Source organism: Periophthalmus magnuspinnatus, chromosome 9 (genome assembly GCF_009829125.3).
Source record: "Periophthalmus magnuspinnatus isolate fPerMag1 chromosome 9, fPerMag1.2.pri, whole genome shotgun sequence".
NCBI lineage: Eukaryota > Metazoa > Chordata > Actinopteri > Gobiiformes > Gobiidae > Periophthalmus > Periophthalmus magnuspinnatus.
Window position 1 is genome coordinate 9352158 of NC_047134.1, and position 16507 is coordinate 9368664.

The 16507-nt window shown below is 40.4% G+C and overlaps 1 protein-coding gene across 1 annotated transcript in view; it reads right to left on the reverse strand.

Annotated features, from left to right (window-relative positions):
• c5 (complement component 5) overlaps window positions 1–15453 on the reverse strand; it is a 102864-nt gene extending 87411 nt beyond the window's left edge. The window contains exons 1-12 of the mRNA XM_055224404.1: window positions 15115–15453; window positions 13944–14133; window positions 12736–12889; window positions 12424–12494; window positions 10286–10383; window positions 10110–10192; window positions 5119–5209; window positions 4936–5044; window positions 4304–4442; window positions 3376–3491; window positions 2718–2906; window positions 1634–1831 (exon numbers count right to left, since the gene is read on the reverse strand). Of these exons, the coding sequence (XP_055080379.1) occupies window positions 1634–1831; window positions 2718–2906; window positions 3376–3491; window positions 4304–4442; window positions 4936–5044; window positions 5119–5209; window positions 10110–10192; window positions 10286–10383; window positions 12424–12494; window positions 12736–12889; window positions 13944–14133; window positions 15115–15194 (1518 nt within the window). The 5' untranslated portion in view covers window positions 15195–15453. The remainder of the gene's footprint in view (window positions 1–1633; window positions 1832–2717; window positions 2907–3375; window positions 3492–4303; window positions 4443–4935; window positions 5045–5118; window positions 5210–10109; window positions 10193–10285; window positions 10384–12423; window positions 12495–12735; window positions 12890–13943; window positions 14134–15114) is intronic.
• Window positions 15454–16507: the final 1054 nt, after the last annotated feature.

Genomic DNA, 16507 nt, shown 5'->3' on the forward strand with positions numbered 1-16507 from the left:
AGCCCAAAGCCGCAATAAAAAAGGGACAAGTGGCGCGTCAGCACCACCCACAGGGAGTGCCGGGTCGGCCGAGTGCGAAGCACAGCCCACGAGGGCCGTTCGATGCCGCTTGCGGCTTTAATTTATTTTTATTTCTTCCTCTTCTGCTCTTTGAGCAGTAATTTGACCCCCTGAACATATTCAAAAACTCACCAAATTTTGCCCAAAATTCAGGTCTGGCGAAAAATTTATTTTTTTATGTGGTGTATCATTGAGCATAAAAAAATGGCGCAACAGCGCCCCCAGCAAAAGTCAAAATACATTGCGTCAATGGGAGACGTCCCGACGTCAACTTTGGCGTAGAACCACGAAATTCGGTACACGCATTCTTCAAGTGATGCCAAACAAAAAATATTATTATGGCCACGCCCTCAGATGCACCGGAAGTCGGCCATCTTGGATTGAAAATTCCAAAATGCCGAGTCAGCGTTTTCACTGACGTCACATTTTCGTCAACTCCTCTGAAGGCGCTTCACCTGCAGGGCTGAAATTATCTGTACATCATCTAGGCAAGTGGGGCATCAAAAGTTATGCAATTTATGATGATCCCTTTTACGGTTTCCGTGCGGCGAAGCCGCAAAATTCCATCGGAATTTTTGCAATTTTCAAAAGTCAAAATTTGCTCCCGTTTGCGCATGCAAAGTCCGATTTGGCTCAAATTCTAATCAGTTGTAAAACGTTTGGGCCTAAAGCTACTCATTATGGCAGAAACTAAATTGGTGCGATAGCGCCCCCTACAGAACATCTAATACATTTGTATGGAGGACCGAAAATTAAATTTTCCCAAATGTTACTAAATTTGACACAAAATTCCATTGGGTCATCCCAATCAATAAAGTCAAACACACCCATGTGTTTTTTTGCTCCGTGTTGCCATGGCGATGCGCCAAACTGCCAATGTTATCCTAATGGGAATCCTCACAATTTTTCCCATTCATGGGAATAATATTAGTTTCATGGAATAATGTGAAATTTGGCACCATGACTCTTCATGTCATCCTGTTCAAAAAAGTCAATGGGACCCATATCATATTTTTCACTGTGTTGCCATGGCAATGCGCGAAAGCGCCCATGTTATCCTAATGGGAAAATTTCCAAATTTTCGTACATTTCAAAGTCTTTAATAATGACTTATGACTTAAGTCTTATGACTTAATGACTTATTACCGTCAACAACGAACATAAAATTTGGCACAGTGATTCTTCAGGTTGTCCCCGTCAAAAAAGTCCAGGGGGGCCAAGTTTGTATTTTGCACGGTGTTGCCATGGCGATGCCTGGAAAATCCCAAATTTTGCCATTTTGTGCATCAGCACTTCCAGTGTCTTTTGACTTGTTTCGTGCAAAATGCAGCCCAAAGCCACAATAAAACAGAGGCAAGTGGCACATCAGCGCCACCCACAGGGAGTGCCGGGTCGGCCGAGTGCGAAGCACGGCCCGCGAGGGCCGTTCGATGCGGCTTTAATTTATTATTACTTTTGTTCCATACATGCTCATTTATAGTGATGATGCTTTCTTTGAGAATCTACAATGTAAATGCTAAATGAAAACGTGTGTCCAAATATTTGACTGGTAGTGTCTCAGGTACGTGCTCACCAGGTAGTTGAGAGACTTGACAGACAGGTAGGGCGCGGCCACAGAGTAGACAGGGATTTGTGTGTAGCTCCCTATGACGGTCTGGATGGGGGAGGGGTCGATGTACAGGTAGCGGGCGTTTGGAGACTCATAGGATTGAGCCTTCAGGAGGAGAGATGCCTGGCTTTCTGATCGGAGTAAAGGGTCATCTGTGGCAAACTGCAAACAACATGTTATAGTACTCTTTATTTGCTCTGATTATGGCAAAACAAGAAGATTTTAGCAAAAGACAAACTTACATTCCAGTGTGTGTACTGTAAACATGCTGCTGAAAACCTGAAGTACTAAAGGGGGAAGTGAGGAAGGAGGAGGCGTGAGGTTTAGAGGACTAAAGGGGGGAAGTGAGGAAGGAGGAGGAGCAGGGTCTGGAGGACTAAAGGGGAGTGTGAGGGGGGAGAAGGGGTGGAGTATGGAGGACTAAAGGCTCATTTATGCTCTACTTTCTAGATGCATATGGACGCATACTTCTGTAAGTCCTCTGCGTTGTTTTGTCCGCCATTTGGTCCGTCTCCTCAGAACATGTGGAACCTTAGCAATCTGAGCTGACCACTGGGGATAGTAGTGAACACAGGTTGATAGTGGGTACCTCCATGTTTATTCGTTTGTTGCTTTATTTCATCCATTTTACTCAATTCTCTAACTGCCTTTGGGAGCAATCTGGTGAGTGTTTAACAGAACACATCCTTAACATTAGAAATGTTTGGAAGTGTAAATGCATTGATGGGACAGCACAAATCTGTTTACATACGAGTGGACCATAAATGAGCCTTAAAGGGGAGTTAGAGGGAGGGGGCGGAGGGAGTCCGGACGTATGAGGAACAGTGTGATTGGTCTGACAAGCATAAACAATTCTCTCAACTCTTGGAGGATGCTTCTAACTCTTGGAGGCAGAAAGGAAGACACAGGGAGAACTTAAAAACTCCACACATGAGGGACCTGGGTGGTTTGAGAACCTTCTTGCTGTGAGGTGTAAGTCCATCCACCATCCCACAGTCCAGTCACGTCCTGGATTAGTCTACTGGTTAATGCACACAGCACATTGTACCTGCAGGTCAATAGAGAGCACCCCCATCTGGATGTTGCAGATGAAGAGTGCGATGCCCTCAGAGCGACTGGTGGCCTTGTCTGTACAGTATGGCTCCTCTGGAAGCCTGCCAGACCTGTGCATCTGTTTCTCCACTAAACGCACAGGCACCCCGCTCACTGGTGCCCCTATGTGGTCCTTCACCAGCACCTGAAATACACACAAGCATCAATACGTTACAAATCTCACTACTTACATTGAGTTATAATAGAGCTATTGAGTTATAAAAGAGCTATATCAGACTGTGACAAGATTGTGTAACACTATTTATTGATTTAACTAAAGCTTTTGATTCAGTAGATCATAAAATCCTCATGAAAACATATTGGATTTTACACTGTTTCATGTAAAATTAAATTTTAATTATATAGCACATTTAAATACAATTTCAGCTGCCCAAAGTACTTCACATAAAAAGTCAACAAAAAACAAAATTATTACTCAGTCGTAGCATACATGCACAGGGGACAATCATCGCTGCTTGCGGCTTTAATTGTGCGGCTTTTTCATTGGGCTCTCCTTGTATAACAAAAGATAAATGAAAAATTACCAAAAAAAAAATAAAAAATAAAAAATTAATTCCCTCCCTCTTCAGTACACTATACCGTATGCTGGGTACCTGAATATTGTAGGGCAGTCCTGGTTTGATGAAGGGTGGGGTGGAGACCAAACCCAGAGTGTATGGACTCTGAACAAACTTCACTGACCTTAGCTCTGCCTCCTGACTGATGCCCCCTGTAGCACAGACAAGTACACATTTAAAACATAGACTGTATGAAGACGTGGACTAAGGAAGTGTGACGTCACCTATAGCATTCAGCTCCAGCCAAATGAAGCTCATCAAGGCTAACAGTTATAGCAGCCAATTTGGAACCGAGTTCAATATTTGGAATTCCGACCATGAGTACCATAGCAAGCAAAAAACCAATCCAGAGCGAACAAAGGATCGTGGTCTATGTAGATCCCTGAGCTTATAATTTGATATATTGTGACAGCCCACAACAAAATTGTCAGACTTTTGACAATGCGATATGACAGTATTTCACTTATTTTTACATTCCAACTTTTATTTTATTTATTTATTTAACCTTTATTTTACCAGGTAGGTTGGTTGAGAACCAATTCTCATTTTCAACGACGACCTGGCCAAGAGGCAGAAATTTCAACATACAACAGAATAACATCCATACAGGCAAAGACAAGACAAAACAACAACACTAAGACAGTACCTATTTTCCACTATTTACATATATACACAACGACAATATACCAACTTCTACTAGAAGTAGAATCAAACTCATGACCTGTGCTCTGAGAGAATTATCATATGCATGATAAAACATATATCAAATATATTGCTTGGTTAAGGTCTTGTAATGACTTATACTCAACAAGAGTCTTTGCTTTAAAGTCTATACATTTTCACAAGACTTTTTTCTTGTCATTCAAATCTCAAATCACCTTAGTGGTGGTTTTCAGTACTGTTTTATCATGTTCCAAACTGCTCTCCTTTTCACCGCATGACAGATACAGGTGTAGAGTCTTACCGGTTTTCTCACGGAGCAGCACAGCGATGTACAGGTACTTGTCCTTGAGCTCACCCACAGTCCTGTGGTCTTCTTGTGTGTGTTTGGAGAAGACCCTCTGTAGGTCCACAGTGACCTCCAGCTCTCCTTCAGGCGACAGCTACAGAACACATGGACTATTTAAGACAAGGCACATGAGCTGCCAAAGAAACCATAAGCTTGTTTTAATTCAGAATCTTTGACATTTTGTCATCAATTGTTTTAATTCAAAAGAAGGACAATCTGGTCCCCATGACATAATAACATTATTATTAGATATGAGTTAACATAGATTAGTGAATATGGCTAAGGTTAGAATCAGTCTACATGAAATTAAAAGTCAATGTAATGTCCCTAAAAAGTTTGGAAACCCAACGTGGCAGTATACTTCTGCAGACGGGCTCTGCCACGGGCTCTGAGACAGTACTGCAGCTCGCTAACTGGCTGTCATTGGCGGAATTTTTCATCTATTTCATTTATGGTATGAGTTTGTCTTATGCAACCCTTCTCTATTAGTCTCCAGTAAATGAATGTCAACATAGATGCAATCCAACATCTGTGTGTGTGTGTGTGGGGGTGTGTGTGTGTGTGTGTGGTGTGTGTGCGGCTCTTACTATGTTTCTTGTGACAGAGCTGGGGATGATCACCGGAGAAGACATCAAGCTTGCATAACCATAACGAAGGAACATCTCCCCCTCAGCTACAGGAGCGCCGTGAAGATATCTGAGGAGAGACCAGGGCTGAAGCAGGACCAAACCAGCAGCAGTAGTAGGATTAATAGCAGAAGCTGTACTCACTTGGCAGACACTTTGAAAGTGAAGTGTTGGAAATTGTTGTGGCTGACGTAGCTGTATTCGGGCTCGATCAGGATCGTGAAGCTTGGTAGCACTGAGAAAAGATGCCATTTCAACTCACGACCAAAGGGGGGCAGGTGTATTCTGAACAATCTGGAGACTGTTTTTGAAATCCTTACATTTCAACTGGGATCAAGAAGCCATTTTCAATGTGACCAGTCAAATGATAACCAGGAATTTGAGTCGAATGATCCATATCAAGGCTATCACATAAAGAAAGACTGTCTAAAAGGTCTGTTTCAACTCCTCCCATAGGACAGGACAATTCTAGGTCAGGATTCAATTCTAATCACTCAGGTCCCAGGACCTTCAGATTGAAAATAACTTCTGGATGGGAGTCAAAACATCACAATTTCAAAAACAGTATCCTGATGAATACATTTTCTATTGACTGTTTCAAATGAATATCCTTTCCATTAAGCTGGGGGTGGAAAGACCATAGACTGTATACAGAAGTGGGCCCACAGCATTCGTCTCTAGCCGAATGAAGCCAGTTGAGGCTAGCAGTTACAAATTCTAATTTCCATAGCAAGTTCCATAGCAACCAAAAGGCCCATCAGGAGCAAGGTTATTGAAGGCACTTGCCCCTTCCCGCCTGCACTGCTGGTTTTGCAGAGCATAGGCATTTAGCAACGCTGTTAAAACTAGCAGGAGGAGACCTCAGGGTCTCTTATTATCTTCATGGTTGCCATGGTCATTTTTATATATATCTACTGAGTGACCACTGTGTGGTAGCTGCTGGTAGGAACACCAAAATCACTAAATGTAAACCACGCATTATTTATAAGAGAAATCTCAAACTTTTTAATGAACAAGCATATCATCACGATTTGTCTACAGTTAACTGGAGGAATATAGGTATGTTGCCAGATGTAGAATTAGCTTGGAAATTTTTTGAGACAAGTTTTATGCAAATTGTAAATAAGCAATGCTCCTTTAAGAAGGCACAGGGTAACTGGGTGAGAAAACACCTGGTTCTCTCCAGAGTTGGCAGATACTCTTCATGAGCGTAACATAGCTTAGGCCTATGCAAGAAAAAAAATGACACTACTAAGGATTGGTCTGTTTACAGACAACTAAGAAACAAATGCTCTTCCCTTATTAAAAAGGCCAGATCAGAATATTATTTATCTGTCACCACAGAAAAATTAAATAATCCACAGAAATTCTGGAAAGTTATTAAGTCTCTCCCTGTGAGTAAAAGCTCTCAGGCTCTACCTAAATATGTTTTAAATGAGTCTGACCCTGTTTTTAATAGGATGGAGGTCTTAAATTGTTTTAACAAAAAATGTATATCTTCTAGTTCCTTGCTTGAATCTGAAGAAGCAGACTTTGTGAAACCCTGCACTGACCCCCCAGTGTACACTGGACATCCTTTTAATTTTGTACCTTTCACCATTCAGAAAGTGCACAAAGTCCTGAAAGCTGTAGATCATAAAAAGTCTCCTGGACCTGACTTAATAGAGCCTTTCTTTTTGAAACTAGCAGCTGATTTTGTGGCAGAACCTCTGACAATTCTTTTCAACCTCACAGTCGAAACCAAAGAAATTCCCTCCATTTGGAAATCAGCTTCTGTTCTCCCTTTACTAAGAGGAGGTGATCCAGCAATTTTAACTAATTATAGACCAATATCTAATCCATCAGTATTGTGCAAAATTCTTGAATCTCTTGTAAGTGAGCAATTAAAAGACTTTTTATTTTCCAAAATAAAACAAAATTTATTAGCATCAGATACTAAATGTATCTGATGCTAATATACATTTTTATGCTGATGACACAGTTATTTACAGCTATGGATCAACTCTTGATCAGGCCATTGAATCCTTGCAGGAAGCCTTTGTTGCTGTCCAGCAATCTTTACTAAAATTAGTTGTCAATGCTTATAAAAGTAAGTAAGTAAGTAAGTAAACTTTATTTATATAGCACCTTTCACAGATAAAATCACAAAGTGCTTTACAGAGTGCAAATAAAAATAGATAAACAACAACAATAAATGTTCAACAGATAAAATAAGACAAAGAGTAGTAAATTAACTAAAAGCTTGTCTGAATAACAGTGTCTTCAGCTGCTTTTTAAAGGAGTCAACAGAGTCAGCCACACGAAGAGACAGGGGCAGGGCATTCCACAGTTTAGGGGCTACTGCTTGAAAGGACAGGTCTCCTCGAGTTTTAAACCGGGTCTTAGGGACCTTCAAAAGATTTTGCCCCGAAGACCGGAGGGAGCGGCCAGAGGTGTAAGGAACCAGCATTTCCAAGATATATTCTGGGGCCTGTCCATTAAAAGCTCTAAAAGTCAAGACTAAAATTTTAAAATCAATTCTAAATCTGACAGGTAACCAGTGTAAAGACGATAAAACCGGAGTGATGTGTGCCCTTCTGTTGGTTCCTGATAAAAGCCTTGCTGCAGCGTTCTGGACCAACTAGAGACAAGTGACTGCAGATTTGTTATAAACAAGTAAAAAGAGAATTACAATAATCTAAACGAGAAGAAATAAAAGCATGAATAATCAATTCCAGATCAGATTTAGATAATATTGCCCTCAGTTTGGAGATAGATCTCAGATGGAAGAAGCAGTTTTTAACCAACTGTCTAGAATGGCTGTCCAGGGACATTGAGTGGTCAAATAGAACACCAAGGTTTCTGAGGCTAGGCTGGGAAGAGGAGCCCAGAGAACCCAGGTGTTGTTTGATTAAAGGAACTTTCTTTTCAAGAGCAATGATCAGAGTTTCAGTTTTCCTATAATTTAATTGAAAACAGTTGTGAGCAAGCCAGTCCTTAATAGATGAGACACAATTTATTAGCTCAGCTAACTTATGTAACTCTGAATCATTGAAGGAGCAGTACAATTGGATGTCATCAGCATACAAATGGTAAGACACATTTTTGAAGGTGCTTATAATTTTACTGAGAGGGCTGATGTACAAAAGGAACAGAATTGGGCCTAAGACTGAGCCCTGTGGGACACCGTGTAACAGGGGAGTGACTTCAGACATTATATTATTCATAAACATGGCAAAAGTTCTGTTGGTCAGGTAAGAAGAAATGAGAGAGAACAGTCCCAGAAATTCCCATCTCATTTTGCAGTCGACATAACAGTATTTTGTGGTCAACTGTGTCAAAAGCTGAGGACAGATCTAATAAAACCAATACACCGTACTGACCAGAGTCTGCAGCCATCAATATATATAAAACCAAGCTTATGTTGTTTTCTAATTGTAAGATGCCTCATACAATCCCCACAGTGTCCACTCTTGAAGGAAACAACATAGAGGTGGTTCATGAGTATAAATACCTTGGTGTATTGATTGATGACTCCCTCACTTTCAAACCACACGTGGAGAATCTTGTCAAGAAACTGACACTAAAATTGGGTTTTTATTTTCGAAACAAGCTGTGTTTTTTGTTTGAAGTAAAGAAGCGACTTGTCGCTGCGACTTTCCTCTCTGTGTTGGATTATGGAGATCTGTTTTATATGAATGCTTCAGCTCAATTTCTTTGAATGGTTGACACTGTTTATCATGCTTCTCTAAGGTTCATTACTAACTGTAAAGCAATGACACATCACTGTGAGTTGTATTCTCGAGTGGGGTGGCCTGCCCTGGCCATTCAAAGAAGAGTCATTGGTGCACTTTCATTTATTAGGCAATGCTTGGACTACTGCCGACCTACATCTGTTCCTTACTGTCACAGAGAAGGGTTGATTCTTGTTCTCTTCATTCACAAGATCATGTGTTGCTCTCTGTTCCATTTCCTTGCACTGAACTGGGCAAAAAGGCTTTTTTCCACTCTGCACCTTATGCATGGAATATGTTGCAGAAAGACTGGAACTTGACAGAGTTGATTTTCTTGAATGCTTTTAAATCTAAACTGAGAGGTCTCGAGGCTGACTCCATAACATGCACTTGTTTTTCATAATCTGTTTGTCTTTTCCTGTTATCTTGTCTCTTTGTAATTATGTAACTGTATATTTTATTTGCTATTTGCTGCTGCCAGTTCGCCAGGACTCCCTTGAAAAAGAGGTTTTTAATCTCAATGGGACTTTCCTGGTTAAATAAAGGTAAAAAAACAAACAAAAAAACCCAAAACAAAACAACTATATAAGCTACGGGCTGTTTTTGCTGAAGCGCAACTTCAGTATGTATTCACTGACAATTTTCCATGCAGCATCAACAGAATACGAGCAAAACTGTTGTCCACTTATGAAGAGCAGTGGTTGAATGGGATCTTGGCTAAACCCAAGTTGCAAACATATATTCAATTAAAATATACGTTTAAGATTGAATTTTATGTTAGAGCAAATTTGAGCAGGAATCAAAGATCATTGATGGCACTGCTGCATACAGGTATCCTTCCCCTGGCTTTAGAAACTGGGAGGTTTTCTCAAACCCCTGAAGAAGAAAGACTTTGTGGTTTATATGAGTCGGGAAAAGTGGAAAGTGAAGCTCATTTTTGTTGTATTGTCCATTTTATTTGATGAAATGTTCACCTAATGCCCTGATATGTTCTGGCGTAATGACGACAACAAGATGAAATGGTTGTTTCATTCTAATGTTTAAAAGTTGGCATCAATTTTTGTAACGCCTGGATGAAGCGGCAGATGAGTTTGTTTAAATGAGTCCATTGTTTTTTGTAACACACGTCTGGACTATTGTATTTTGTTAATGGTGTCTTATAAACCCATTAAAGGGCTTGGCAATTTTTTGTATACAAGACACAATATAATATAAAATATATAGTCTTTGGGTTGAATCAATAGTAAACTACATAAAAAGAATTATGAGCCATGATGCAATGAGGCATAGAGCTCCTAGTTAGCACTACAGATAGTATTTTTCCACAGAAGACTGGGAACTAGCTCTTCAGCTCATCTGAGCTGCTCCACTTTTCATTTCAGTAATCTTAGGGTAAATTTCTATGTGTTTGTTGTTTCTGACCGTATTCTCGGACTTCAAATGCGGTACTGGCTTTTGTGTCAAAGTGCTCCATGTACGACGCCTCAATCGTCCAGACTCCCAACCTGCACACAGAGAGGGTTTGTGAAGACATTTACCACACACCAATATATACAAAGCAGTGGTTTGTATATTGTATTATTTGTATTTAAAAGTACTTGGGGTTGATGGGGATTCTGAAAGGGTTGGTCAGTGATGGCATCCCATTACTGGCATCCTTCACCTCCACCACATCCACCTTCTCATAGTCGGGATCCTGGAAAGCAAATGATATTAGTAATTATATATTAGCAATTATACTATTAGTAATACTTCAATTACTGTTACTACCAGTGTTGGAAGTAACTAAATGCATACCAAAAGTACATATTCAGAATAGAAATTATGAATAACTTTATTTTGGTATATGTAGCTGTAGCATAGACTGTATAAAAAAGTGTGCTAATTGAATGTGATGTCACCTGTAGAGTTCGGCTCCACATCTGGAATTCTGACCACGAGCATAATAGCAACCAAAGAGTCAAAAAGGAGTGAGGCCGATGAAGGTAACGCCCCGTCCCACCCCCACTGCTAGAGAGCGGGCACTTAGCAACAATGTCATTGAAACCTGTTGCTAAAGCCAGCAGGAGCGACCTCTGGGAAAGAAGGCGCCTGATTTGTCTGTTCATATTTTAATTCCTGGACAAAATAGCAAAATAAAAACACCAGGAACATGTAGAGCGGCTTAATAGGCTGACTGCAGCAGTTATGAAGAGAGGGGTGAAGAAATAGAAAATTAATTGTAGCCAGAGTGGATGGAGTTGGAAGCGTGCCAATAATCACTTCCTATTTGGAACATGCCAGTTAGCACATTAACTATGTCCAGTCTATAAGCTGTAGTTTTTTTGGTGGTATTTGGTGGTAATCAATCAATCAATCAATCAACATTTATTTATAGAGCACTTTACAACACTCAAAGTGCTTTCCAGTAAAATCTAATTAAAACAAGTTAAAATCATACTAAAACAGTAAAATAGGAGAATAAAATAGAATAAAATACATTAATACAACAAATTATAAATAATGATAATGTGTCACAACATTACTAAGTGTTGAAAGCCAGTCTGAATAAATATGTTTTAAGCCTGGATTTAAAAAGACCGAAGTCAGTAATGGTGCGCACATCAGGAGGCAGTTTGTTCCAGAGTTTGGGCCCAGCAACAGAGAAGGCCCGATCACCCCAGTGTTTGTATTTAGTTTTTGGAACTTCCAAAAGGAGTTGATTAGATGACCTCAAGGCCCGGTCTGGATTTTGGACCACCAACAGTTCAGCCAAGTAGGGCGGGGCGAGGCCATTAAGAACTTTAAAAACAAAAAGTAAAATTTTAAAATCAACTCTAAAAGTAACAGGAAGCCAATGGAGTGAATAAAGGACTGGGGTGATGTGTTGGCGTCTGGATGTGTTGGTTAAAAATCGGGCTGCAGCATTTTGCACAAGTTGGAGGCGACCCAGGGACAACTGAGAGACACCAACATAAAGTGAGTTACAATAATCTATTCTAGAGCTGATAAAAGCATGAATCGTTTTCTCAAGGTCATTGCGATTTAAAAGTGGCTTAACTTTTGTTAAAAGACGTAGCTGAAAAAAGCTTGCTCTGACCACGCTGTCAATTTGTTTGTCAAATTTAAAAGCATTGTCAAGAATGACCCTGAGATTTTTAACAGTTGGTCTGAGCCTTGAGGTCAGTGAGCCAAGATTTAAGGGGGCAGAATCACCAAACAAAATATATTCTGTTTTTTCTTCATTTAAGTGCAGAAAATTTTGTCCTAACCACAACTTGATATCTGCAATACAATTGAACAAAGATTCAAGCGCGTAATCAGTTACTTTCCTACTTTTCTGCTGCAAACATAAAGCATGTTCAACCCTATGTTCCAAATATAGTACTCTGATGGAACCATGTGAGTATATTACAAATGTGGTGTTTTTCTCCAACAACAGCACCAGAAGGCAGTTCCCAGTTTTAAATGGCACCTAATATGGCCTGTACTTCTTCAAGTTCAGTTAATGACAACAAAAAAATAACCACCAGTGTTATTTTTGAATTTTCTTGATCAAAACAAGTAATTATAAATAAACTGCACAGAATCAGAATCAACAGACGGGACGATTTAAAATGATTTCTTACTCAAACAACATTTGACCATACAAGCTTGTTATTTGTGAAGCGTTTACAGTGGTAAGACTGGGCCCATAACATAGTGCATTATGTGTTCAAGTCCCTGCACCGCAGGAGATACATAGATATACACTCACCCTGAATGTGAGGAAGACACTACGGACAGCAGGTCTCAGCTCCTGGTTCAGAGAAAAGGCCCTCACCTTCACTGTGGACACATGGACTGGTTAGAACTAGTTAAATACATATTTTTATTTATTAGGAATTGATAACATCCCTAAATACTCACCTGTCAGCTGGTTTGTGTACAGAAGTATTCACCTGCCTGCTGGGGTGTGTACAGTAGTACTCACCTGTCTACTAGGATGTATACAGTAGTATTCACCTGTCTATTGGGATGAACACAGTAATATTCACCTCTCTGCTGGGGTGTGTACAGTAGTATTTACCTTTCTCCTGGGGTGTGTACAACGGCTTGTCTGTCTGAACCAGCAGGAAGCCATTGGTGCGGCTCAGGGGCATAGAGACGTGTTGGTTGAAACTTTCTGATTGGACGTGGAGGATCACATGGTGCATGGTGCTTTCTACCTGCTCCGGAAACAGCTGCAATACACAGGGTAGAGCTCAAAGCAAAGTACTACTACTGTGAATACTGCTATAAGTGCTACTGTTACTACTGTTACTACTACAACTGCTGCTTATACTACTGATATCACTACTGATGCTAATAGATACTACTACTACTGCAGCTAATACCATGGTCATGACAGCTGCTAATACTTCTACTACTATAGCTACAGCCTACTACTACATCTACGACATCTACTTTTCAAAAAAAAAATTAACAAAAAAAATCTAATATTAAGAGTATTAAGGTACAACAGACAAACAATATGCTAAATAATGTAACAAATGTCCAAGTAAAAAACACATCTAAAACTTACAAATTTGGCTAAATGTTTTAATAACTTAGCGATTTATAAGATTTCAGAACAAGATGATCGCTCTTATGGTACATTGCTGAATAGCACCCAGCAAGATTTCAGACTTTTTTTTAAGGTTAAACTCCATACTGCTACCGCTGTTATTACTACTACAGCTAATACTACTGCTGGCAAAAGGCCTACTACTGCTGCTAATTATAGCCATACTATTATTAATATTACTACCACTAGTACGGTTATACTACTCCTGCTAATAGGCCTATTACTGTTAGTACAACTACAGCTAATACTACTTGTACTACAATTAATACTACTACTGGTAATATACCTACTACTATTACTACTACTACAGCTAGTATATTTTTACTACTACAGCTAATACTACTGCTGCTAAGTATAAGCCTTCTACTGTTACTATTACTACTGTTACCACTGTTTTCCTACTCATGCTAATAGGCCTACTACTGTTACTAATACTACTACTGCTTCTTTTACTACAGCTAGTGCTACGTTAACTAGTACAGCTAATACCAATGCTGTCAATAGGCCTACTAATGTTACAACTACTGCACTTTTACTACTACAGTTAATACTAGTGCTCTAATTGGCCTACTGCTGTTACTACTAAAGCTATTACTTTATGTTACTACCAGCTGCTATTACAGCTTATTGGTAGAGTATTTAATGACTGAGTAGTGATGTGCTGTGAGTACCCGAAACTGCACTTCCCCCATGTGCTGGTCACTGGCCTTGAGGGTCACTTGTTGCCGCAGAATGGGTAAGTCAGCCATGGTCTTCCTCACAAACACATACACCGTCACCGGGTCTGAGAAACCAAACAACTGCAATACCACTTTCTCCATAGCATCCAACCTGAAGGAGAGAGGAGCAGCCACCAGGAACCTGCAGAAGACAAGAGCAAAGACAGGAACTGAGACAGGAGCAGAGACAGAGGAACATACAGGAGCTGAAGCAGGTACTGAGACAGGAGCAGACTGCAGCAGAGACAGAGGAGCAAAACCAGAAGAGCAGAGCAAGGGGAGCAGAGTCAGAGGAGGAAAGCCAGAAGAGCAGACATGAACAGAGCCAGAGGAGCAGACATGAACAGAGCCAGAGGAGCAAACAGGAGCAGAGCCAGAGGAGCAGAGCCAGAGGTGCAGAGCCAGAGGAGCAAACATGAGCAGAGCCAGAGGAGCAAACAGGAGCAGAGCCGGCGGAGCAGAGCCAGAGGAGCAGAGCCAGAGGAGCAGAGCCAGAGGAGCAGAGCCAGAGGAGCAGAGCCAGAGGAGCAAACAGGAGCAGAGCTGGCAGAGCAAAGCCAGAAAAGCAAAGCCAGAGGAGCAGAGCTAGAGGAGTAGAGCCAGAGGAGCAGAGCTAGAGGAGCAGAGCCAGAGGAGCAGACAGGAGCAGAGCCATAGGAGGAGTCAGGAGCTGAGACAGGTGTTGAGACAGAAGCAAAGCCAGAGGAGCTAAGCCAGAGAAGCAAACAGGAGCAAAGCCAGAGAAGCAGAGCCAAAGTAGCAGACAAGAGCAAAGACAGAAGAGCAGAGTCAGAGGAGAAAAACCAGAGGAGCAGACAGCAACAAAGCCAGAGGAGCAAAGCCAGAGGAGCAGACATGAATAGAGCCAGAGGAGCAGACAAGAGCAGAACCAGAGGAGCAAAGCCAGAGGAGCAGAGTCTGAGGAGCAGACTGGAGCAGGAGCCTATTGCTATTAATGAGTTACAATTTTATTTTAACTCCTCAAATTATTTAAGAAACATTTCATTTTTAGCATTAGCAACCTATGAAAACCTACACCAAATATTAACACATTATTTCTGTTATTCAACAAACTACAAAAATGTTTTCCAGGAATTAAACTTTGACAATCATTTTCACTCACGTTCGGTCTTGTGCATCTGTTCTACTGCACATCCCTCCGAAGATGAGCAGTGCCATGATCTTCACCAAGACCCCCAACATCCTGCAAGACCTCCCAAGGACCCAAGACCTGGCCCAATACCAGTTTAGATCCCGATTGAAGTCCTGATTTAGTCCTTGTTGACACTGTTACAAATAACCTTTAGGTGGGTAGTTAGGCCTAGTTAGATACTCATTTGCCCCAATAATGGTTTCCTTAGTTTTCTGGGTTAGCCCTGGTCTGGATCCTATTTTATACCTGGTTTAGTCTTGGTCTGTACCCTGCTTCCAATCTGGTTTCAGTCCAGATGTCCTGGAGTGAGTGTGCTCATTTGAGTTGGGTTGACGGTAAACCTCTGGCAGCACAAGGGAAATTCAGGATTCCAATCTGGTTTCAGTCCAGATGTCCTGGAGTGAGTGTGCTCATTTGTTTGAGTTGGGTTGATGGTAAATCTCTGGCAGCACAAGGGAAATTCAGGATTCAAAGGTCTGCGTGTTCATATTGACTGTTCATTTTGTGTTTGCAGATCATCTGATAGTACCAAATCGTCATCAAACTGAATGGCCAAAGTACAGCACTGCAAAGCCTAAATGTTCCATTGACATTGAATTAAGGCTAGTCAGGGCTTCTTGTCTTATATTTGCTTAATTTCACAATTTTGCACATTCACTATATTAAAATTGGGACTTGGTTGTCAAAAACATTGAGAGATATAAAAAGATCTGTACTAAAACTAGACTAGAATTAGAACTAGAATTAATTAGATTAATTAGGGTTTTTAACAATCGAAATTACAAAATTGTGAAATCAAGGATTATTATGAAATAAATGTACTCTTGACTTTCTTTCTTTCTTGAAATCAAGATTATTGTGCAATTACAATTAGATATATATACAAATGTAATTTAAGACAGCTTACATTTTTTAAATAACAGCATATGATGAGAATGAAAACATAAACACCTTCCCCTGTTTGAAAAAGTCCCTGCTCTGACTTAGATTACAATCATATTCGACTGGTGTGTGCAAAAAAAAATTGAGATTTTATTTTTTGGCCATATTGCCCATCCTTATTATCAATGGGTCCATGAACATGTTTGTTCTTAATATTTCAATTCTATGGGGTGTTAACTGCTAACACATAATATATTTAAATCACCATGTTTCCTTTTATTGGAAAATGTTATATTCACTGAAAACAGTGTATTAACATTTATTTCGTAAGGTTCAGTTTTGTTTTTGACACTCTGAGTTCCCCTCTCGCCTTGCTCAATCCCCCCTGCAGAGCGCAATCACAAGCCAAACAGCATGCATCCAGCTAATTAAACTACTGCACATCACATCAGTTTTGTGAAGTTGTAGTGTAGTAGTTTTG